The sequence below is a fragment of the Syngnathus leptorhynchus genome, chromosome 8 (genome assembly GCF_054491065.1).
Source record: "Syngnathus leptorhynchus isolate UIUO chromosome 8, UIUO_Slep, whole genome shotgun sequence".
In the NCBI taxonomy this organism is placed as follows: Eukaryota; Metazoa; Chordata; class Actinopteri; order Syngnathiformes; family Syngnathidae; genus Syngnathus; species Syngnathus leptorhynchus.
The window spans coordinates 6893858-6920274 of NC_141202.1; the positions used below are offsets into that span (position 1 = coordinate 6893858).

Sequence of the window (26417 nt, forward strand, 5' to 3'; positions counted from 1 at the left end):
TCCACCAACATTACAAAACATGGAAAAAAAATGTGTGAATAACCTGACTGTGGCTGGGAAAGTGGTGGAATGTTCAGCAGGGTGTCAACAATAGCGGTTCTCTGCTGCAGAAGTGTGGAGATCATTTCAAGGCCTTCTGGGCCAAGCAACTCAAATAACTAGACAGAAGAGGAAAGAAATGGACAAATGAGTTGCAGTAGGCTAAATATTCAAACATCCATGCTAACTCCAGCAAGAATACACAAATGCACCTATCTAGACGAGTGTTTCACAAAAGCAACAGAGTGGGTCACCAAAATCGGAATCGATATCGACCGACAGCACTCATTGATGGATCAGAATCAGCAGCATATAGTGACCCAAATCAAAATATATTTCCTTCTATTTTAAATGGGATTTTTGACAAAACACTTACCTCATTCTGCAGCTCATCGTTGCTTTTGTGGGAGGCAAGCATCTCAAATAGAGACGTGCACAGATCCTCTGGGCTAGATGATATAATATTTCCTTGACTCAAATATTTATCTACTTCTGACCGGAGGATAGTTTCATTCGCCAGAGATCTTTCTGTGGGGTGTATCTCTTCCTCGTTGACAACATTCATCCTACTTTGTTGATTGTTTAGGAAGTTGGTAAAGTCCAAGCTCATGCTCAGATCTTTAACGCCAGAGCAGGGCAGTTCTTCTAGCGGTTCCAGCATAAAGCACTCCTGGGAGAAGGCGATATTGTGTCCAAAAGAAGACCCTTGTTGAGATTTGCGTTTGGAGCAATACGACTGGATAAATTCCTCAATTCTAGAATCTCTAAGTAAATCCACCAGCCGTGCCACACAAGAAAAAGAAACTTCTGCAGCAGAGGAGGGAAAAGGGCCAAACATCTGCTTAATGCCCCGAGTCTCCTCTGTGCCCACATGGTCTTTGTTGTGGAATGTCTCAAGCAGAAAGACAGCAGCATGCTCAATTGCCTCTTGACCATTTTCGCTCCCCACTGTAAATCAGACCAAAAAAAAAAACTAAGGAATGACAGCACACAAAATATTGCTCCAATTTCTATTCTGACTCACATTTCCTGGTATTTCTGCTTTCTGAAAAAAGGTTTTAGGGATGTGGCAACATGATTACAACTTTTTTTTTTCTCCATTCATTAAAATTACCAGAGCCTCAATTTACAAGATCATCACTTGGTAGATTTTTTTTTTACTTTATGTTATGAGAGGTGTTTGTACAAATGCACTTGAGACACTCCACCATTTGAGTGAAGTAGTACTTTTGTTTGCAGACAGCAGACTGTGTTACCTATCTGTTTGGCTGCAACAAGAAGGTTCCTTAATTCCTGATGGACAGCTTGTTGCTTCATTTTATCCTGATGATCAGTGCAGAAGTGGAAAATCTTCTGCCACGTGAGCCCTTCTTTTGCAAATAGCTCCTGTCTCTTCAAACGTTTGGTCTAAAAAAAAAAAGAAAGAAAAAAGAAAGAAATTGATTTAACTGCAATGTGCGGTTTAAACAGCGAGTAAGCACATTTTTAATCAATAAATGAATATAAGTTCAATGTGATCATATAATTTCCAGATGCATGTTACAGCAATGACAGTCATTATTATGGTATACCCAACAGTGATGTCAACATCTATTCGCTCAATGAGCTAGATAGGCTTTAAGAGAATAGGTTTTAATTTACAACTTACCTTGAGATCGCAGAGTTTCTCATTGAAATCCTCCTTCCTGGTGACATTAGAAAAGGAGCGTAGAGCTCCTGTCAGCCGTGGAGGAGACATCCTTTGCACACGTTTTCCAAATGCCTCCGTACAATATCTCTGCAACAGACAAAACTAAGAAGCAAAACGTAAATCATTTTAATCGTGACGATCCACTGAAACAATGAATGCACGTTATGTATTTGTCAGGTATGTGTCACTAGTCCCAAAAACTTTGGCACAAGCTAATGTTAGCATGATATCCGATGTGTCATTTCTTCGTTTGTACTAGTTAAAGCTATGTTAGATGCATTTAGCATTCATAACCTTGTCATGACAAAAGATTAGGACAGCGGATCGAAAACTCACATTTTCATATACGTTGCAAAACACCTGAACACAACTGTAGTCTGCCAGGAACCAGCTGACATGTAACACCGGCAGGCAGGCACATGTCAACAAAAGTTCCACCGCGCGATGTATTGTGGGGGATGTAGTTGTTCATGAAATCAACTTGTTATAGGAGCGAACGAATAAGACTACATTACCCAAACACCTAAAAAAAACATTACGTGAGGTTCAATTTCATGCCAGTGGGAAAAAAAGCAATTTATTTATTTTCTCTTGAACAAGTAGATCAAAAGAAGAAAACAGTATTTCTGTATTTAAGGATAATAATAGCATGAAGTCTAATAATTTAATTATTTCGAAATTGCAGTAAATATAAAACAATTTAATAGTAGTTATAAAACTAAGGAGAAATTGTTATGAAAGCTTTATCGTTGTTTATTACTGAACATTAATGATTTATTGTGCGGAATATTAAGTAATGCATAAATATTGCGCATAAAAACAACACTCAACTAATTTATAAAGAAATAAATAAGTAAACAAGTAAATAAATAAATAAATAATAGTGTGACAGCATTACCTGGTAAATGTCAGAATTTTATTAACTAGCGCGGTTAACATGGAAATGGTGTTATTCACATGTTTTTTTCACATAAATGTAAACATTGGAGCATGTGTAGTGGGACCAAATGTCCCCATATACAAAATTTGAATGGTAAATCCAAACCCAAAACCCTAATTTACCCATCCATCCATCCATCCATCCATCCATCCATCCATCCATCCATCCATCCATCCATCCATCCATCCATCCATCCATATCGCTTATCGTTAATTACTTAGCTATTAAGATTTTCTTGTGCAGAAAAAAAATCCCCAATCCAAACCTCTTATGGGCAATTACATAACTATGAAGATTTTCTAATGCAGAAAATAATCCCCGTTAAATCTAAATAATTTATTTTTGTAGTTAATTCCATTTCTATCTGCAGCTGCATGGCTCAACTCTGACTTTGGACACGACAAAATCCAGGTCAGGGCAAATGGTACCATTGTGTTTGTGGGCAGGACCTACACTATGTAGTGAATCCCAGCCACTGCTAGTCCCAACCCCAAATAGAAATGGGCGGTTGCATCAGAAAGGGCTTATGGAGCAAAAACTAGACCTAAAGCATCATTCAAATGCCGATGCAGAAAGTACCAGAGAAAAATGTCAAGATGAAAGCAATAATGGTGCCAGTTGTGATGGGTCAGTGAGGGCAGGAACATCCAGCTGGGTGGATGGCGCCAGTTGATCATACTAGGAACAACATCCGACATCAATATCCAGAAGTTTACAATTCAGAGGTCTATACAGGTCAATTCAGAGTTCTGTCTTACTCAATAAGTATAAACCCAATAAACTCATTGTTGTTGATTTGGGATGAGCTTGAGCAAGGGAATAGTCAATTTCCCAGCTCCCAAGTTAATGTTGTGTGAGTTAAACACATAAAAAAATATATCCTTCATACAAATATAATTCCACCCAATATTACAAAATATGTCTAATTTCTTTTCATGTCTTCTTGTTGAGTGGCGGCATGGCGCCCTAGTACTCTATTGGCCAACCACCATTGCACCATAGTACACACCCCACTCCACAAGTTCTATGCATGAGTGGTGTCCAGTGGAGCGAGGGCATTGCTGCAAGAAAATTCCGCAACCAGAAAGTACCGCGGGTCTAATAATGAGTGCATACGCATGAGCGTACACGCACGCACACACGCACTCACTCACACACACACAGACACACACACACACACACACACACACGCACGCACGCACGCACGCACGCACGCACACACACGTAGACACCACTGAAGGGTATAGCTTGTTGAAAACAATACATCAGTTTGAGTCTTATCTATGTGAATTTCTCATGTTTGTCTTGTCATCCTTAATATTGTTGTAACAAACACAAACCTCATTTCAAATGAATATTTGGGGGATGACATTACTATGGGCAAAGTGATATGCCTTGAACCAAAAAGGAAAACCTTGGATTTAGCCCAGTCTCTTTGATTTTAGATTCAAAATGATAACAAGATGCATATGAAATGATGGATGGAAAAATCAAATCACAAATAATAGGTCTTTATTTATATTTTTGCAAATATTGTGTCTGCCATGTTTGTTTTTCCTACGTTTTAGGCTTGCTTTAATCTACTCCTGTTCCTGCCAACGTATCTTCCTGATTTACTCAACTTCAATATATATATATATGTATGTATATTCTACCCAGTGTTATTCCCAAATAGAATATCTTCAGTCTAAAGCTTTGCCCATGGTCAAGAGGCGATGCCTCTGGAGACACCTCAGAAAGCTATGACACCTTTTTTACATTTTCACTTCAGGGTTATTCCTCACAATGAGCAGGACATTCATAACCAAAACAAAAAATGATTGTGGTACTGGATCTTTTTATTATTCCTTTTACCCTCCTCCCCTGATCCCATCAACCCATTCTTTGATTATTCGCTTCTCATTGTTACGGTTAAACCTTTTCCGTTGAGATGCTCTTGGTAGTTAATTAAAAAAAAAACTGCTGTCAAGATACAGTAGCTTGTCTCATTAAGATGCAGGTAGCAGCTATGTTTGAACTTCCTCTCCAGTATCTCACGCTAATTGACAATCAGAGAGGGATGGCCCAAGGCATCTCTCTTTCTTTGAAGCCGTTGGTGACAAGCTTATTTTATGTACACACTTCTGCATTTGTATATGTACTGAACCAAGTAATTAAATACATTTGCTATCTTCACTGGCTCCATAAAGTTAATGTGGATCTCACAGCCACACCTGTATGTATGGCTGCACCTATTTTGCTTGTTGTGTTTCAGTGGCTTTAACATTCTGTGGCTGGGATAGCAAAGCCTGTTGGATTACAGAGATGTCATTGACTATTTATTTGTCGACCTCACAATTCAACTTTTCATGCAGCTCACAGGAGGGTATCTGAGTGACTGGGGGTAATCAAAGCTCCCTTTCATTTCAGCTTCAGAATGTGCCTTTAGATCAGTCCTTGATCACGGTAGGGATGTTCTCCTTCACCTTTAAATTGTATAGCTTGATGTTATTGCTGTCTGATATTTTTACTTTATTGTCCTTTTTTTCTTTTTAAATCTCACAATTGATTGGCTGAATATGCTAAAACTCAAGTCCTTGCGTTGACTGGTGAAGGTCAATGAACAAAAGGCTCTTACTTGACAGAAATTCAGAGGGATTTTCTACAAACATAATATACTGATGCACTTGAACTCTTACAATACCCTGAGACAATAGCTGGATCTACCCAAGAACAAAATCCCTTGAAACAAATTCACCAATATTTATCCACTGCAGTGTAGTGACCTCAAAAGCGATATTTTGTCAAAGATAGAATCCGGTGGTTTGAGAGAGGTGAAAAGAAACCTATGTTAAAGGAGATAGGTCCTCTATAAACAGAGTCCAGTCGGTTGGCTCCTATCGCTTGTCATCATAAATATATAAAGTGATTTTTTTTTTTTTCTCCCACAGGGGCCCAACCCCTACCTCACTCCAGTGGCTCTTAATTACCTTGTTTGGAGCACTATTTATAATTTAGATTGTTAGATAAGTTTCCAGCATTTATACTACAAATTCTAAATATACAAAGGCGTACACTGAAGTTCCTCCACTAAATTAATTAACATTCACAGAGGCCATCTAATATTAAGACACGCTATATATTATGATACTAAAAGAATGTGTCATACTTCAAATGGGTAATTAATTGTAGTTCCAGTCAATTGGTCATTTGATCTTTATGTGTATTAGTTTGATTAAAATAGATAAATCAAATCTGTGCTTAATTAATGGCATTGGGCCTTGTTGTATTCTGTGGAACTATCGTTCAAATAATATTTGACACCATCCACCATTAACAAAAAACAGCTATTATTAATTTATTTATTCATCTTCATGGATGCACAAAAGACCCATTACCTGCGGACCACGTTTGCAATTTGACAGCAATGCAATCAAGAGGTGTCATCATCGAACCACACAGCAGATAAAATCATATTATGATGGTGCTTAAAGACCTGACACTTGATCAGTCATATCAGCCAGGGGTATCCAGCGCTTCAGTGAACTGGTGTTTTAAGCAGTAAGTACAAGTGTCCAATAGGGGGCGCACTTTCCCCACGACCGGGTCGAGCGGAGCTTTCCAGAGGCGACTGGTGCTGAAACATTGCCGCCGCTCTTCCATCAAGAAACAAAACAACTTCTTCGTGCTGATCCGGGGACTGTTCTACGCTGCTTTCTGTCCAATAAGGTGAGTAAAATTACAGCAAACTTATCTTACAATGTTGAATATACATTGTTTCTTTCTCATTTTGCTTACCGATTTTGAGAAAATAAATTGAGGAACATTTTAAAATGTTTTCTGACACGTCAGACTCTTGCAAACATTTGTCTATACTTGCCCGACAATACAGCCGCTCACACCAAATCGCAGCGCACAAAACTATTTTAGTTGCTATAATCTATATTTAAAAAAAAGTGCGAAGAGATTATGACCGACAGTGTATTTGGATGATCCCTATTTATGCCTTGTGTTGTTTTATATTCTGGCGTCTTTACTATTGTAAGGTAGAAAGACTGCAATAAATGCCTCTTGTGGTCTGCTTTATGAATGATCGGATAATGACTCAAGTGGGACGAGTCCTGAGTTTAAATCCAATTATTTGATGATTGAGCGCAGTAGCTTTAAATCAACTTTATCCACATGCTACACCGTGGCTTCACTAAATCGTAAAAACTCCAAGGGTAAGTAATTGATCGAGAGAAGAAAGAAAATCTACACGGCCATGTGCATGCCGCATTTTCCACTTTGTTAGACGTCAATCGTACTGAATATAAAACGTGTATTTATGTACATTAATAACAGCTTTTACATAAGGCATCAAATTTATATTGAGTAACTCAAGTATACAGTATTTACATGAATAATTAGGTTACACTTTTTCATCATATACGTCAATTATTTTCAAACGTGACACTTTTTAAGGTAAGCGTTTATCTCTTGCATTTCAGGCAACTTTTTCTCGATTGAACTGATTTTTGCACGAAACCACTCATGACGCATGTGCGTCCTGCAGAACAAGTCTACTCATTTTAGCGATAAAACACATGGCATCATGTTAAGAGGCGTTCAATAAGGAAATAGTAAACGCCATGTGGTTATCGGGCGTGCTGTTTGTGCATTATCCCAATCGCTAACTGGTTTCCAGTGTAAAGCTTGAGCGACCCCAATAAAACCGCCTATCTTGTCTAATTGACCGGAGCGGCAACTCAGCGAACCATGAGAACAATTTGAGAGAAAAAAGGTGAGAGTGTAAAGAGTGGTCAGAATTCGCAAGCTTTTTTTTTTTTTTTCTTCACAAGCCTTCAGTCACTATTAGCCGGCTTCACTTTAAATCCTGTGCGGCAGTGCAGCGGCAGCTCACACCGCCGCTTGACTCGCTCCAACTCTCCTCATCTTCTCCTAAATCTGCCCGTGTCTCTCCCCAGATGGATTTCTTCAAACTGCGCCCTGCCTAACATGGATGCCCCATCAGGTCCCACACCATCTCCTCCATCATCATCATCACCATCATCATCATCACCACCACCATCATCATCTCCTTCCTCAGCTAAGGACTATTACATTTTTTTCTCGGTGCAGTGAGCCGGACACGCAGTATTTTTTTCCTTTTTGCCTTATGGATGTAAGGAAGCAGTCGCCCAAGCCGGCGGAGTGAAAGAGAAAAACATACATCTGGGAAATATACCGATACAGGGAATAACACAACTGTGCAGCGCACAAGCAACATGAAGATTACCTCCCAGTTGATGTCGAGGTGCAAGCTGCTTCTGCTGCTATTACAATGTGTGGGATATTCTCATGGGATGCCACACGTCTTGAGATTTGGTGAGCTCTTTCATATTAACTCTCATGTTACCTCAAAAGTTTGACTGCCATATCATCTAAGTTTGCTGTGATCACTTTTCCACATACTGTATCGTCCTTACTTTCCATCACACATGAAAGTTACACACTTTCTTTCAAAATTTTGCCTGAGGCTTTTTGCTTGTCTCAGTCTGATCAAATAAATAAAAGTCATGCTTGTTGAAATGAGAAAACAAAAATGGATATAAGACTAGGTTTGATGCAGCCAAAATAGAATCCCTTAAATACCATTTGGCTTCAAAAATGCATTTAATTCATTTTATTATTACTCTAATATTTTCCAAATTCACGTGAGTATGAGTCAATAGAGTACACCTGAGGTTCAGGTGAACAGCAATGCTAGGAGGTCTATAACCTGTTGCTATTTAGAAGTTTCCACATATGCTGATTAAAGTTTAGGTGTGATAAAATCATTTTCTATACCAAGTATAACTCCATCTCAGTGTGTGCGTATATTGGAAGTGAGTTACAGACATGTCCTCGTTACTTTTTGTCTTGATTAAAAAAAAAAATAATTTGTGAAGCTATAAATTGCCAACTTTGTATGAATTGGGAATTAAACTGGTAATTTGTTTTAATGTTGGCCATTGAAATGCCATAGTGTGTGAGGTGTAGGGTTATGATTTGACAAGAGTGCTTTCCCATTTTTGTATTGTGTTGTTTTTGAAGATGCTTCAAGCATCTACCAACAGGTTGCTGCCAGGGGTACTTTAAGTGGGGAAGGGTGGTCTTTAGATCAAGATTACTTTATTGTTCCTTTGGGGCAATTTGTTTGCAACAGCAGTTACATGCATCACGTATTTGCATTTATAAAACAAATGGCATTAGGAACCACGGAGTTCTTGAATCTTATGGTTCCACACCATGGGACAGTGAACCGGCGCCCCGATTTAATGTCTTTATCTGACCAGCCACCACTAATCAATTGAGAGATCTGATTATTTTTTTTAAGGCTTTGGTTACAAAATGCAACGTGACATATTAATGTTTTACTTATAGCAACATTTATTAGATTTATGCCAGCAGGTTTAAGGCTTTATGGAGATATGGTAATATTCCCCAAATGACATCATCAAACAGCAGGTGACGTGTGATCATATTTTTTTTCCATTTGACAAAGCTTCTTTGAGAGCTGTAGAAAATGGTACTATCAAGCTGAGTTGAAACCCTGCTGGTAGGTGGTCTGACGTCCTTCGTTATAAACCCAGCTTTTCTTTGAGAAGAAACGGTTTAATGCAGTCATCTTGACAGTAGATTAATTTTGACCACTATTAGCATGTCAGTTTTTGTTGGTTTGGATTAGTATTGGTGAAATGAATTGTCAGAAAAGAGAAAATTACAGCTGAGGTGAAGCTTTATTGGACATCTGCTCTGCAAGACAAAGCGAGCTTTTGTGCCACTTTCCATGCATATTATAGTAGAATGAATTGAATTATATTCCCAATATTTTTTGCTTTCATGCAACTCAGTTGAAAGAACAAATGAAATTTGATTTCATATGCAGTCACAAGGGAAGCATGGTAGATAAGTGGTTACCACATATGACTCACAGTTCTGAAAAAGGGGGGGGGGGGTGTTGAATCTGAGATCTGACCTTCCTGTGTGGAGTTTGCAATATCTCCTTCCTTGTGGTTTTGTAGGTTTTCATTTTGTAGTCTGGTTTCCAATGTGAATGTGAGTAGGATGTGTTATTAATCTACATGGATCCTAACCCCTTGGTCTACTTACGGTCCAACTCACCAACAACCCCAATGAGGACCATCGATACAAAAAAAGGATGAACAAAAGGACGATTAATGCAAATAGGGAGAGAACAGACTGCTCTTAAAAAGTTTTAATGAGGGATACGCTTAGTGCTCACCCCCCCAACTCACAAACTTCATTGGATTAATTGAAAGATTGGAGCAAGGGTGTTTCTAGGGTCAGATGTCGAGGGGTGCTGAGATACTGGGCATCCGTGAACAAAAACATTGCAACCCTTTTAATATCTCTGTGAGTTCAACTCATTTTGATACAGGAGCACCTCAATGCACAATATGTAAGATACATGATCAGAAATGTCAAGTTTATTCCTATAACCCAGACTCCATATACTGAACTTAATTTTTATGACTCCATTCAGAACGATTTAGAGGAGTTGTAGATGTGAATTACATCAAATTCCACTTTTAATGGATGGCCCTGCTGTTCTATCAGCGCTGATATGAAGGTCATTGTCTAATGGTGTAGATGAGCTCAATGTGGCAGACTGCCATCACAATTGTCTCTGAGAGGCCCATCTGTTAAACATTGCAATAATAGTTGACATTATTATCCAGTTGCTCAACATCCTGCTATGGTCCTGGCTGTGAATTTATTCTTCGAAAAACTGGACATATTTGTGAAAGTGAAAAATTAAACAATTATCTACTATATTACTATTATCGTTATCCTTACCAGGTGATGTTTACCTGCTATCCTGCTGAAAGAAAGTCATGACCAACATTCCGCTCTAAACGACCTTCTGTGAAATAACTACAAGAAATAAATACACAGAACTTTGTGCTTAAAGCTACTGCAAGATTTTAAAGAGCGTTGATGAAAACATCTGCCAGTCATGCTGAGTTTAAACTTGGACTTTAAGGTCATTGTATAATTTTGCTATAGATTTCCTCTTTTATTTGGATTTCTGTGAAAAGATGCTGAGGATCAAAGCAGTACCAATGTTGGACAATGGCATTGAGTTAAAGAAGAGTTAAAGATTGTCCAGAAATAACAGAAAGTCCATCAAAACTGATTCACAAAGTACTTAACCGCCCACATGTCAGATACTGATGCATAAGGCGGGGCTGGATGAGCAGTAAGGAAGAAAAGGCTATTTTCATTCGCTGCCTTTTTAAATCAGTCCTTTTGCCCCAGAACCATCTCTGAGTGCATTTGTCAGAGTCCTCACTGTTGACCTTCTGATCAGAGCCAAAACAAAATGCTGCACAAATTGTTGTCCTTTCTATAATATGGAATACACAGTGCCACTAGAGCCCTATTCTCTTGTTTGTTCTGTTCTTGAGTGAATTATCTGCTACATTACAGGTCAAAAACAGCCACTCAGAATAAAAGAAAGACCATAACAGAAACAGGATATAGAATATTATATTATAGAATATTATAGAAACAAGACATCAAATAGTTTCTATAATATTCTATATCCTGTTTCTTGTCATTTGGGGTAGAGTCAGATAAGCTTAGGCTTCCTTCTACTCCCTTTCGAACAAATATGAAAATTATAATGCAATATCATTCTTTTTTATGTTCTATTGTAGTATGGAGTTATCATTTTCTGTATTTTTACTGTTTTCTTGTATTTCTTTTAAAAAGTTCAAAATAAATAAACAAAAAAATGTGGTCTTTTATATTTCATTTTCAATTTTGACCACAATTGACCTTTTTTCATTTTTATTTGGCAGGTATAGGTAGAGATGTTTGGTAGGGGCATATCAAGTGTGTGAATGTGTGTTGGGGGCAGCAGTGAATAAAAAATTATAATCTTCCCAATTTTGTTGTGATGAGTCACAAAATTCAAATTTTGGCCTTTAAACTGCTGAGTGAAATTGCTTATTTTGAGCCTGGCAAACAGCTCCCTCATCACCTGTGCTTGTGGCCATAACCCACCATTCCAATTTCCACCTCACTTCAACACTCCTGGTCAGATGTGGGTGAAGGCCTAAGATTAAAACAAGTCAAAGAATTTGAATCAGAATAACACCGTTGGTGACAAATGCTCTTTTTCTGTGGAAATTTTGAGCATGCTGTAAGCTACTCCACTTGTATATTGAGGGGAAAAGGACATTTTCATTTTAAAAGTCAGCAGATTCAAAAAAAAAAAAAAAATGGCATACAACGTGAATGTGTATCATTGGTACAATGAACTGCCAACAAGCCCAGTGGCTGAAAACAAGATTTTCAGTCGGCGTATGAATGGAAATGAGATGTGAGCATACAGCATTCCGAGTTCTTACTGGTGTGTGTGTGCGCTTGTTGATTTTGAATGGTATTTTGGACTGAGCCAGCTGAGACTGTTTCCCCTGTGGGTGGGTGTTGAAGAGTGGCATTTCCAGTCAGCTGAAGCTGCAGCACATCACAGTCTCTTGTGAAGTAACAGATGAAATGTGAAATGCAATTTTCAGTTTGGATGGAGGGATAAAATGAAGCAATATATACATTATAAATACTGCACACTGTCAGATGAGATGCTATTTTCTTTTTGTTGCCCTCAGAATAATTCAGCCAAAACCTTTACATACAAACATAGTTGCACCTAAAGTGCCAAACAACATAGGGGCAAGCGGACTTGACTTAGAGAGCAGATGTTCAATTTCCAAAACAGAACATAATATGGAAATATGGTACGTCTGCTTCTTGAAAACAGTTGAGGTGCCATTTCACAGCTTACAGTGTTTACTGGATGTCTTTCCCTTGACTATGCTCATGTATGAATTGTATAGAACTACATAAAAGAGAGCTTAGTGGATTCCCCATAAATACAAATACGCCCTAAAAAGAGAAGTTATCACTACCCAAGCCATTAAAGTTATGTATAGCGGCAAAGCTAGGCTGTCAAGCGTGGATGTATTTTCTCATAAGCACAAAGATGGTAAATATGATGCATTTTGGAGAGGACAATCCTCTTGAGCAGCAGCAGCTCTGAGCTATCATATTCACAAGAGACTTATTGTCTCCGATCTTAATCTTGCAAATCCCCAATCACATTCAAACTACAACAGCAGCAGGCCAGAATATGCTACTGCATTCAGCATGTACTTGATAGAGAAGACAGAAATAAAATCCTCATGCTTGTCTGATTCTCCGCCTATTTGTTTACCCGCTTTACATTGTTCCTTTTAAGCAGTATTGGGAAATTCATTTCAAGCAAAGGTTATATTGTGGGTATCACTTGATTTAGACGCATGTTGATTGAACTCTATTTGACCTCATATTTGGTAGAACGGATGTGAGTAATATCAGATGTATTTTCAAAGCCAAAATCAATTTCCTGCAGTTTTGATTAGATTTTTTTTTTTGGGTGAAGAGAATAGGAATTGATATGTTCACTGCTGGTGGAAGAATTTCAAACAGAAATACCCCCTTAAATTCACGACTACTTTAAACTAAAGAATGTAATAAAATATCAAACAAACCAACAGGAATCAAAACAATGACGCTCACTTTTGGGATTGGTGGAGATACAAACAACAAACTCAGTAAGATTTCATGATAGACCTTTTTCCCCTAAGGCCATTGTAAATTAAACCGTATGCCAGTCTGCATTCCAAATTTTCCAAATTTAATTTGATATATTGCAACCAGTTGTACTGTCTGGAATGAAGGTTTAATGACACTGCGATGAGTACATCCAATAAAGACATATTTTGATGTCATACTGCTGTGATGGCAGGGCGATAAACCAGCTGTACACTCAAATCTACCGCCTAGTGATTCATCCAACTAAATGATGGCCCACTCAAAAGAGATCCAAAATATAGAATAGAAGAAAACCAAACTTTCTCATACACAGGAGCAATGAAAATCTCATAGGGATCTCACAAATTGTTGTGCTGAGGTCAATAAAAATGTATATTAGCAAGCAATTATAAAACAGCCACTCCAGTGGAGGGATAGTGAAGGAGAGGTGCGCTGATCTGCAAATCTCCGCTGAAATGAAATCTGTGTTGCCATCCTTAAATGAATCTCTGTTGTAAACTACAACCAGTTCAGTCCTGCTGTTCTACAAATGTGCGACAGCTTTATCATTTAAGAGAAGAGAGCACAAAGAAAGTGCTAAAACTACTCCCAAACTTGCTGCAACTTGAAAGAGTGCTGGGTTGCTGCATTTTCTTGCTCCAATAGCCTGACTCATATACAGCACTCCAAGGTGCAGTAAGCATCAGTTTTGACCTGTTCTTCATTGGCTGCAGTGTGCATTTTCAAAAGACAGAATAAAAATTAATAAACATTTCAAAATACTTTTCGATCAGAAATTGTTTAAATCCATGAAATACATTTATCAGACTTCAAGATGGACGTGTACTGATCATTTGCTTCTTCCTGTCATGATTGCTCCATACCCAGGCATTTAACATTCTGCTGGCAAACACTTTCTGCAGTTTTGCAATCCAAGATTTGAGTGAGGATTGGTTTTAAGCATGAATGATAAAAGTCACTGTACTTCTTGGAGGGTTGATTACTCCAGCGTCTGATGCATCAGTGACTCTCCTACACCCTTGGCAGCAGAATACACATTCTATGGTAGCACTTCTCCTTCACTTGTTCTTGACTTTTATGGTGATTTTCTAGCAGGGGCTGAAGCTGGTCTTACTTAAACAGAAGTAAAACACTGCTTATACATCATAAAATTGACGGTCAGCATTGCTCGGCTTCCTCACATATAATGGAAAGTAAGAATCTAATAATTGCTTTCCCAATTTGATGATATTTTCCAGAAAATTATACTTTAGAATGTTCAATTTGTCCTCAGGCTTCTTAAAAAAAAAGGCTGGCGATAAAAACTTTTGCCATTTCAACTGTTCTCAATGCACCACCGTTTGTCACTATAGTGATTCTTGTTGATTATGGAGCGGTGTGTGTTGAGAAACATATTTTCCAAAACACTAGAACTGGAGATTCGTCACACAGTGGCTCATTAAGTCCAAAAATCTGTCTGTCACCATAAGCATCCATTTGTAGCGGATATTAAGTATTTTTCAAATGGATGGCTCTGCATCTCCCAGCAGCGAGAAAAGTGCCATATTCCTTTCAAGTTAATATTCCAAAACGTTTTGTTTACATCCACCCTCATCTTGTCAAGTGTCTGCCTTCTGTCGGGTAGTCTAAATTCAGCATATGTGACTTGAGCTGTAAGGTTGAGGTGACACTACTATTCTGGTGTAGTTGTAACCTGAACAAAGGGAGGACAAAAGTGTGTGATACCTGGATCAGTGCAACAGTAATATGAGCCAAATTTTCATAACACACTGTTCTCAGCTCTGAGACCTATCCTTGTTACTGATATACGCAGACTAGTATATTATACATTACAATAAATGTAGAAAGTGTATAATATACCATAGAAATTTGCAGAAACTGAATTACCCTTGCCTTCTCCAAATACCTCTGCTCATGTTTCCACTGTCAGGGAAATGTGTTCAAACACCAGAGCAGTATTGTGAGTATAAGCTTCTGATTGAAAATGGCAGTGAAGCCTCGACTCGTCAATAACTCATTTGGAAGGTGTTATGAATCCAAATGATCTTGCTGAGGGGAAGGTTCCCTCTCACCCATATCACAGAAGAAAGAATAATAATTCTCAAAAAGGAATCAATGGCAAAATGCTTTGACACACAGAGAAAAAAAAAAGCAACACCGTGCTCAGTGAGTAGAGTTTTCCTTTGTATGTCATAAATCCAATTCCATGAAATGTCATATTAAACTTTTAAGCCATTAAGATTGGTTTATGGATGGAAAATGATGGCTTCCTTCTCCCAGAGGTATAGATTAAATGTCAATAATGTCAGGGAGGTTCTTTCATTATCTTGTATTTCGAATGAAGTGTCATTCACACTATACTGCATCTTAACAGTGTCTGTGTGTATGTTTTTTGTCTTGTCTCCTCTGAATTGAACAAGGAAGTCAGTGACTGAGATGGCATCTGATTGTCAGAGAAATATGGATAAATACATGGCTTGTATGCGGGAAGATGGAAAGTTGAAAAGTTTGCGAGGGATTTGTGCCACCTTGTGGCTATTTGTGATACACCGTAAAAAACAGAGTTTTTAGGAATTTGATTTTAAAATAAAAAATATCTGCAGGCTCAGCAAGCACTTAAATCAGACAGACGCAAGCACAGAAATCAGGAATGGTGACAGCATCATTTAAACATGCGTGACTTGCGTACCTTAAGTAAATAAAACAATCGTTCCAGATTACAAGTGCAGCTACATTATCAGAGCAAGAGATTTGTATCCCTCCCTCCCCCCATTAATTGTCAAATCATGACACATGCATACGATTTATACAGTTTCTTGTGCTTCCAACGTGACATGAAAACAGTTAATGTCGAGTTCCATGTTCGTCAAAAAAATCCTACATTGGGATTTCAATTTCAATGTTATTATTATGATTATAATAATTAATCTGGCAGGATTAAATGTTTGCACATCATTTCGAATTGCTGTCACGTAGGAACACACTGCTGTCTGGAGAAAATAGAGGCACTTTTTGAAGTTGCTACGGCCTTACAAACAACAGGACATCTGATTGTGGGTGATCTTTTTTAGTTTGTGACTAGAGGCATGTTTGTGCGTACACTCTCGATCTGTTGTCTTCATCCTCTGGAATTTTGTGTGTGGGATTTTTCTGATATATGTTCCTCAAACTACCCGTTGTAATTCAGAGGGGAAATCTGGACATCTTCAACACCCTAGCAGTGAACTGTATCTCTTGCTGCCGGTAGGCTCTTTGTAATGTGTGTGTTTGTTGCTGTGTTTTCATGCAGGGTAAAATTGGTACAGCAAGGGGAGTCGTTTTGATTTCCCAGGACGTCTCAGTCAGGTCTCATTGCTTTTAGACAGCAAAGCAGTGAAAGAAGGGGAAAATGGTGAGCGGGGAGAACAAGAAAAAGAAAGTGTGTGCATTCTAGCATGTGTGAGAGACAGGGAGAGAAGATGGCACGCGGGTCAGATGGGAAACATTTGCTGAGAAAATATGAAGACACGTTAGTGAGGAGGGAACAAATAAATAAAGGATGCTTTCACTGAATAAAACATGACATTAAACGGTAGACATCACACTTGTCGCTTGTCAGACACACACCAACCACACGGCACCTACTCAACACTACCACTCACTAACTAGCTTGTTGACATGGCAGGAATAGGAAGTAAGAGAGGAAGGAGACACTTGTGACTAAGCACAAGTTAAAACAAAAGCCCAGATCACTGCCAAGGTAAAGAATCTCTCATGGTGATCCACCATTGTTGATGTTGGGAGTGTTACAAAGGGGACAAACACATCATCATCTCAGAAAAGATACTGTTTGTATCAAACCCATATACACAGGTTTGCATTGTTTCATAGTCAAAGTTGAGGAATGGAATAGGAGCACTTTTCGGAATCGAGGAAAAGGTTTGGACTAGTATATCTGCTTTTTTATTTTTGTAACAAAACACTGGCTTAATAGCAGCATGAGACAAATCTTTGTATGGCAACCTGAAGCCGAAACAACCTATTGAATCTATGGAACTATGTCAAACAGCAAAATCAATGGGACAATCACTGCAACACTAAGATTATTATTGTTATTGTTTTTTTTCAATTTGAGAATCACCGCTACTGTTAATTTACTTAAGTTTGAGGTTTTTTGTTTGCATGATCAATAACTCATCGTGATTTCAATTCATGGATATGTTGTTCAACAGAAAAATAAATGCTCAAGGTCTCATTTAACTCGCAAATGGACCATTTCCCTGTGAGGGTTACAATTACCCTAATTGAAAAAGCTGGACAAGGATTGAAACTGGCAGTGTAATTAATGGTCTTTTTTTTTTCCAAGCCTCCATTGTACCCTTTGGTCTGCATAATATATAGACACAGTTGATTTTACAGTAAGACTTTGAAATCATTCCATATTTTGTAAGTGTTCTCTCGATGACATAGCACACACACACGCGCATGCAACCACCCACACACTATATTTTTTTTATGTAGTTTTGCAAACATTTGCAAAATTCCCAACACACTGCGCACGGAGTTAGACAACTCACTGCGCTCGATTTGCACGGGCACAAAATTAGAGCTAAATGTCTTTTGCAAATTGGCCCTATATAAATAAAATTGACTTGATTGAGTGCACAGACCTCTGCCCTTGCATCTATGTCGTCTAATAAATCAGAAAGTGTAGTTCGGCACAGGTCAAAACACATGGGAGGATAATTAATTCGGGACATGACAAAAAATTCCACTGTGAATGATTCATTCAAAGTTTGCAAGTACAATTTTATCTCCTATTTAACATCAAAGTCACTACATCACGTCAAGGAAAAGTTATCAAGGCCAATAACTGTTTTAACATGTAACTCGTGTTGCTATGGCAGCAGCCTTCAGGACACCGTTTGGTGCATATTGGGCTCTCATTCCTGGGCAACACAAGTGTTGGCACGTGTCTTATATTGGAAAGTGTGAGACAACCACATGCTGTACCGCAAAAGGAACAATCTACCAAACAGCAGGCGGGATTAATGTCTGCATAGCCCATAGGGACAAAAATACTGTGATCAGAGAGCCAGGTGATTCTTCAGTGAGAAGGAACCGAAAACGACTATTATCAGCCACAAGTTCCTCCAAAGGGCAGGAGTAAAGATGTCTATGGTTCCAATACTTTCATTGAATTAAAAATATGCTTTATTTTTTACCAGATTATCATTCACTGGGGAAATTTAACATCATTTTTATGATAGGTTCCAGTCTGTATGAGTATAAATAAATGTTCTAAGTAAAAAAGTGTCTTGCAATACATCTTTGGTTGGAGCAGATTGCAAACAAGTATTGAGTCTTTGCATGACAGGCATTGTTTGATTGAGGTTGATGGTGACGGACGACCAGTGATTTGTTGTGCTCTGCACTGCTGTTATTAAGGTTGATGGAGGTGGTCAGAAAGGAGCTCCTGGAGCATTCGATTTTGCTCCAGAGTAGTATGAAGCACAGTGAAATTGCCAAAGTTGGGTGTGGAGGGTGGAAGGCAGTTTTCACTTTCATACAAAGTAAAAATTAATTAAAACTATTAATACAGCTATATTATCAGTACAACACTCAGTTCTGATGAATGATTCAATGTTATGGCTCAGATGTCCCTCGTACAGCTTACATTAAATTACTATACAAATCTCAACGGTCAGACAAGTTTAAAATTAAGTTAATACAATTTTGTGTTGCTGCCAGATTTTCAATTGATCATGGCAGGCTCCTTTTGATGTTTGAAATGAAGTAGTTTAATGTAGATGAATGAGAGATTTATTGGGCAATCTGAACATGATTTTGTCCAACCCCAAGACACAGGTGCTCACATGCAAATAAATACCTAAGCAGCAAAACTGTTGCTTTAAATTCGTACTTAACTTGTATGTAACTATTCTTAAGAGTGTTCAGACTGACAATATAAAATGGTTTGTGTATTCAACACTTTTATTTATCTCGTGAACGGAATACATCATGGTTGACTCTCTGCTGTCACTGGAGCCGTTTTTTGATGGCATCACAAAAAAAAAAAAAAAAAACACATGAAAAAAACAAAACAAACATTCTATCTATGAATGTGTGAACAAAGGACGTTCAGGAGTCAATACAGAAATAGTACAGAAAATTTAAATAGCAATTTCAAAATGGAGTAAGTTACACCTGATGTTGATGGTTCAAGAGCCGAAGGGTCAAATTTAAAATCTGCTCATGTCTCAGAGTAAATACCAGGCTTTTATTTCATATTTGACACTTCTCATGAGAATGAACTCAAATTCTGTGCTATGCGCCAAGATGCCCTGTTGCTAATGGTGTTATTTTGAGCCCGTAGAAAATGAATCCTCATTGGGGCCAAACAGCTGCCAATTCTATGCCAGTGTATTCTCTCTATAATCTCTCTGCCACTCACCTCGTCTGTAATAACCATTACGTGTTCAGTTAAAATGCCTTTCCTCTTTCTGTCTAATTATTGCCAAGCCCTTTCCCTCTTGCTTAGATACCAGGAAACCTTACGAACTCCAGAGCAAAAAAAAACAACATTTCACTTGAAGGCTTCTTACCGAGATAATGTCTGCACACTTACAGTAGAAAAAAGGAATGGAGGAGTGGGTGTACGAGTGGGGGTGGGTGGTACCATTTTGTCATCTCCGCCTTTGCCTTTTAACTGCTGTGGGAATAGGGAGATAACGGCTTTCTTAAAAAAAAAATATGGTGTGTCTTATCCACATAGGGTGAAAGAGACTAGATACTGAGAAGGAAAAGATCAAGATGAAGGCTAAGAAAATAGGCAAAGCAGGCTAATCATTTACTGCCTTTTTCTTTTTACAATTTAAAATCAGAAAAATAGAATGATTTTACAAAAGAATTTGATCCATCATGCCCTGTGAATCTTTCATGTGCCTTTGGGAAATCTCCAGACAGGGTGTCCCCGTGCATTTGTGTAAAGAGTGGATTCCATACTTGTCGAATCCAGATCCCCAAAGTCGAAACCCTGCCATAGTTTAACTACTGTGCTTTTCATCAGCACGCAGGTCTCGCTTCTGGAGCCAAATCATGTCCAATAAACTGAAGTCATCATATGTGGACAGTTGTTAAACTGAAGAAACATCTCGATGATAAGGCACAATCTGAGAGACCAGATCTGAATTTTGAGCTTTCTGACCAAGATTGCAAATACTTGTACAAGTGATTACTTTATTTCGCAGATATCCAATTTAAACCTCTTTCAAGTTGTCATGATGAAGTGCTGTTTGTAAAAGCTGTTTTAAAAATAGAAAACAGAAACACCAAGACATCATTACAATTGGGATTAGTGAGTATGTGAACGTAATGACGAAATACGAGACCATATCATCTTTTGTCTCACTCTCGGTACAAAGCCCTCCATATTGGCATAGTGATGAGAGGGGTCTGTGTTTCCATATGTCTCAGCCGGAGGCTTTGGATACAGCAGGAAGTCTTATTAGCATAGTACTTGCTGCAGGACATCTCCGTATGCATGCTCATAGGTAATGAAGAATCATCTGAGAGCTGCGATCAGGCTGCCATCTGCTACCTGCTAACTTTTCTCACCCCAGCAGTAAAGAGGAAGCTGGAAAATACCCCACAGCCAAACAGAGCTCTTCGTCACGAGTTAAAAGTGCTTCTTTAACAAACAGTCCTCTAAAATTGGCAGACCTATTTAATTCTAAACTTTACTCTTCTTTTGCTCCCCCACCTTACTTGACCCTTTTCTTTTAATTAGTCGGGTGGGTCTACGATAGAATAACTTTAAAAAAAAATTAGGGATAAAAAGAAAAAAAAAAGAAACAAAATCGTATTTGAAATAAAGGAGGAGGATGATGTATTCACTAATATCGACACTATATTATGTGGCCATTTGCACAAAATTCAGAAGTTCCAGGAATAGTTTTGTCTTTTTACACATTAGGCAATGTTATAGGGCTTACAATTTATAAATACTTATTTACTTTTTCAGTGAAAGATTAACTACATAACCTTTTATGGGGTGTGTTATTGTCTGCTCTGGTTGTCCTTGGGAGGACTGAAAGCGCTTAAAGTTGCGCAACACTGATCCTCTGAAATTGATTTCCATTTTCTTCTTGGTAACACACACAAAAAATGAAACTGGGTTTGCTTCTCAAGATGTTCACTGAAAATGTATTCATTGCTTTCGGAATAATGCACACGCCACGAGAAGAATTGAATTGTTTAGCTTGGAGATAAGCATTTCTTATTGAAAATGTAATAATCATTCTTCTCAAAATTGCTTGCATTGTATTGAACATCACTTGCAGTTCATAACAGAAGAAAAAGAAGGAGCCTCCAACAATATTTCTTCTCAGGCAAGAGGTCAGTTTATATCTGAATAGAGCATCCAAGCTATTGTGGAATAAAGGTAGTTTATGAGATGAAAGAATGTGAAACATTTTTTAGGATAGTAATGACCACAAAATGGTCTCTTCTTTGAACCGGCAGTATTGGAGTATCTAATGAAGTTTGCTGTCGAAATAAGAAATGAGCACAAAGTGTAAACACTCTTATGCTCTGTTGGTCTGCCTTTTAAACATGACTGCTAGAGATTTTATATGAATTAGATTTGAACTAGGATTTCCCACAGCATCTTTTGGCCATGCTTCTGTGTATTTTGATATTTGACAGTTGCTCCAGTATTAAATGCCCTACGGGTTTAATGAATATTTATAATATATTAGCTATCAGTAACATTTACATAAACCTTATATAACCATCCAATTCATCATTCGATTAAGTCGTCTGTTCCAACCACCACCTACACAGAGACCAGCCGACCACCGAGTCATGAATTCACTAGAGGTCGTTTTTCGGCACTTACTCAGGTCACTGTGGTTGTGTTTAGATTTCCAGAGTATATATATATGCACAGAGTGGAAAGGGTTTGTACTTTGCTAAACATGAACACATTTGCTGTTTGTGTTTTACACATATAAATTGCAATGCAACACTTGGAACACATTTTATACCATGACCGCTATTCTCATACTTGGTGTAAATTGAGGTTGGCTAAAAAGAAACTGTGCTGAGAAATGAGGACATACAGTAGTCCTCATTGGCTGTATTAATCAGCTTCTAATTAAAAGACAGAATTATGGCTGACTGGTGGCTGGCCCACAGGAGCCATTGTCAGTATAATACCATGAATTAGGGGAGGCATATTCTAACTGATGAGGAGAAAACACAGACTCATGTTAAAGTTCATCACCATAATGAGACAGATGTGTTAGCAATGGGGACCACGAAAGCCATAACAACTGTTTCTCTGTCACAATCATTCCTCTTAGAGAATGTAACAATGAAAGCCACAAAAGGAGGTGTTTTTCTGATTATTTGTATCATGAAACTTAACTTGTTTGTTGCTGTCATTACTTGAGAGTTGGATGCCTTTGTAAAAATAATAATAAATCATAAAAATAAGTAGTTGGTTTCCCCATCTCTGGTGCTAAAGATATATAAACTAGATATATAAATATATATATAATAGAGTATATAAACAGAGTATATAAATATATACTCTGGTAGTAAAGATATATTGCTGCTAATTAAGGAGGATTTGGTTTTGGGGAGAGGTTTTAGCATGTACCTAGAATGCAGCCACGACCTTTCCAGGTGAACTTAATTTTACCTTTTTAAAACTAGGGATATAGGCAGGTATCAGTTTGAAAGGAAAATAACACAAGTGAATTTGTGAATGGATAATTATGTAAAGCGGGGGGGGGGGGGGGGGGGGCGAGTTCACTGTACATTGGAACTTCCAAAATGGAACCAGTGTTGCTATCTGGCCACGCCGACATCTTTACTGCCCAATGCTGCTTACTATGCAGGTGGTCTCAATTCTCAACCATTGAGATTTGTGGTTGGGGATTGATACCAGGACTTTTGTTATTTAAAAAAACAAGGAGGTAATCGCCCTGCAGCAACGTCACTGGCTCCATGTCTAAAAGTGTATCCAATATGAAATAGTCATCTTCAGTTTCAAGGCCATCGGTACCCTCACCCTGCCATATCTTCGCCTCGATGTCTCAGATCCTCGTGCTTACTCCACCTCATTAGCCGCTGTCTACCACAGGGGGCTGAGCCTTTAGCTGCTTTGGCCCATCTTTGGAACTCATTACTTTCTAACATCCGTAATAGAGTCATTAACCCTCTCCATATTCAGACTCAAAACACACCTATTCTGGACTTCCTACTCACTCTCATCTCAACCATTTAAATTGTACCTTAACCCACCATTACTTATATGATTTGCTATTTTAATTGATGTTATGCACAAGTAGATGAAAAGATTACTTGGTCATGTCTATGGTTACATATAGACATCGTGCACAGTTCCCAAACCTAAAGGTAACTTATGTTCCCCAAGACATTACTTTCTGAGATTACATTCTTAACCATCTTCGATCTCCTCTTTCACCACATGCTGCTTGTCTTTTGTCTGTCACAAAGTAAAAGGTTCTCTCCATCAAGTGACGGGACTGTTAAACTCTAAGAAGTGACGCTGTCTCGTCTGAGCAGTGTCATAAACTCCTTTGTTGAATATTTTTAACTCAGCTATTTATAATCTTTCCTCTGTCCTACATACTGTATGTCTTTAACTGCTCCACTAGGAGGTTTTTGTCATTGACAAAAAAGAATTGTGTCTTGCTCTGTTTCTGTCGACGTTTGACGAGGTCAGAAAACAAAGCACAAATGGGACTTGCCATAAAGATAATTCAATTCCGATGATTCAAATGTTAAATGAAAATAAGACATTTTGATGGCTAAGATTTGGTCAGAGGTGATGAGCGTGTGTGTGTGTTCAAGGGTAATGAGTGTGTGTGTGTGTGTATGAGATGCAAATTGGGAATTTATAGTCGTGTGGCAGTGAAATGTGTTTTGTGTGTCATGTTGTTTCAGGGCTTCATGTGCTATTACGACTACAACTGACTACGGAAAAATATGATAAGACTTATGACCTTGGCTTTAATTGAGATGAGATGGTACCATTCAAATTACTCTTCATGTTGGAATGGCGTACCTACTACTGGCTGAAACAAACAGTTTTTCTTTGACGCTCCTTTGAAGCGCCTCATTCTCAGGTGTGATTGTGCCAATGCCACAATAAAAAGACAAGGGAGAGAGTGAGAAGGAGGAGGAAGAAAAATAAAAGCATTGAGACCGAGTGCCTGATCGGGCTTTTGCCGCTGGCATGGCCGCTTTGAAGCACCTCATCCTCTGGTGTGATTCTGGCGATATCACCAAGAAAAAAAAGGTGGGATGGGGGGTAAGGGAAAAAAGAAAGCATTGACACTGACCGCTCTTTCGCCATTGGCGAGGTTGCCTCTCTTATCAGTCCACTACCACTACCAGTCAATAACAAATCTATCATGGCTGTAGTTACATTTGCGATTAGATGACCTTCTATGTATAGGCAAAACGTCCGCCTACACACAAAGCAGCTTTCTATCTGTCAAAAAAAGTATATTTTTTAGCGTTTACAGTCAGCAATCACAGTTCATTTTCTCAGTTGGGTACAAGTCTGTTGTAAGGGCGCAATCAGAAGAATGACTGCACTTTTTGCAAAATTACTCCAAGACATACCAAAATGTTGCTGAATGACATGAGTCTTATCAGCAAAGTAAAGCATTTTCATTCAGGGGAAATAGAAATACATACACTCATAAGGAGTACAATAGAGTAAATATAATATAAACATATTGAGAGTATGACAAAAAATGTGACTTTTTTTCTTTGTTACAAAAAATAACAACTAGGTGAGAAAGTGTTTCTGTGAATAACAGAGGACAAGTTTCACCCCCCAAAATATCCACAAATATGTGAATTTGCAAATGCCAAACGGCCCTTGTGTAATATTTATGGTCAACATGACAATGTTGTGTGAAAAGAAAAACACAAAAAGCAGTTTTATAAACAATGTGTTTTTGGGGAAAGCATTTTTATGTGACACCTTTAATGCCTTTTTCATTTGCCACTGAATGCAAGTCTAGTCTAGCTAATTCAGATCAGGTAGCTCAGTGCTTTTGGCAATATCTGGAAGGATCATGGAAAAAAAAAAAGGATAATGACAGCTTTATGTAAATGTAACATTAGGCTTTCTCAACATAATAGCGCAGCTTCCTCTCAATATCCTGGTCTGAACCCTCGCTTTTCCTGTTTCACATCGTTTCATAATGCTTACACATTTTGGACCAAACCACTGATTGTATCACAACTTATCGTGATGAAAAATGATGGCCCGTGACTGTATTGCATAATTATGTATTATATTATCAGAGAGAAAATATGTTTCACTTCACTGGTTCTTTTATCACAAACAAGATATTTTAGGTTGCATTACCTGACATGTTTTGGCTTGTACTTCCGCCTTCATCAGAGTCAGAAAATATGTTTGTATAAACATAATGTTATGCCCAAATTGTATTTTTATTAAATTTGTATTTGAGGATCTGGTCCCTAAGGTGAAAATCGGGTAACATTTTAGTTCCTCTTTTGGTGTTGCTTTTACGTGTGTGTGTACGTTGGCTTGTTGACCTGGCACAGCTGAGTCACATGACGGGTGGCATAACATCAAGAGATAAGGGGGAGGTGGAGGAAAAATGTGTTTGCTCTATTCTCTGACCACCCAGTGTGGCACTTAAATTGCTGGTAATGAGTAGCGACAAACAGCCAACTAAATTCTCTATTTGAAAAATCTGCTCAAGTGCATACAAACACGGCACAATCACTCAAATATTAATCTAATGACACTGAGATCAATCAATATCATTGGTATTGATATGAGTGATATTTGGATCGATCTGCACAACGATATTAGTCAATGTTAAGGGCCAAGGGGATTAAAGGCCACTGTGGTATTGAAAGCGCTGTCAGCGAGTGGATTATGGAGGAAAATGTCAGATGGCTTGTGGTGCTTTCTTTGTGTTCACTCACTATTCAGCCAGTGGCCCCATCTTGGTGTTCCCCATCTCTTCATTGTCAAACTGCTCCCGCTCTCTCTCAGTAAACTCCCTTGCATGTACCTGCTGCTCCAAGAAGCTACGGCATTGTGTGCCTTCAGGCTTCACT

The 26417-nt window shown here is 38.3% G+C and overlaps 2 protein-coding genes across 4 annotated transcripts in view; one reads left to right on the top strand and one right to left on the bottom strand.

The window, feature by feature from the left end:
* ascc3 (activating signal cointegrator 1 complex subunit 3) overlaps positions 1–26417 on the bottom strand; it is a 152420-nt gene that overhangs the window by 25553 nt on the left and 100450 nt on the right. For 2 of the 3 annotated variants that reach the window (XM_085917666.1, XM_085917667.1), the window contains exons 5-8: positions 1688–1831; positions 1296–1446; positions 416–987; positions 44–158 (exon numbers count right to left, since the gene is read on the bottom strand). In XM_085917666.1, coding sequence (XP_085773792.1) covers positions 44–158; positions 416–987; positions 1296–1446; positions 1688–1831 — 982 coding nt within the window. Of the gene's footprint in view, positions 1–43; positions 159–415; positions 988–1295; positions 1447–1687; positions 1832–2065; positions 2175–26417 lie in introns of those variants that run through there. The other variant, XM_085917668.1, reaches the window with a different exon arrangement.
* Positions 7916–26417, top strand: part of LOC147052187 (glutamate receptor ionotropic, kainate 2-like) — an 84235-nt gene continuing 65733 nt past the window's right edge. Inside the window, exon 1 of the mRNA XM_085917669.1 lies at positions 7916–8015. Within this exon, the coding sequence (XP_085773795.1) occupies positions 7916–8015 (100 nt within the window). The remainder of the gene's footprint in view (positions 8016–26417) is intronic.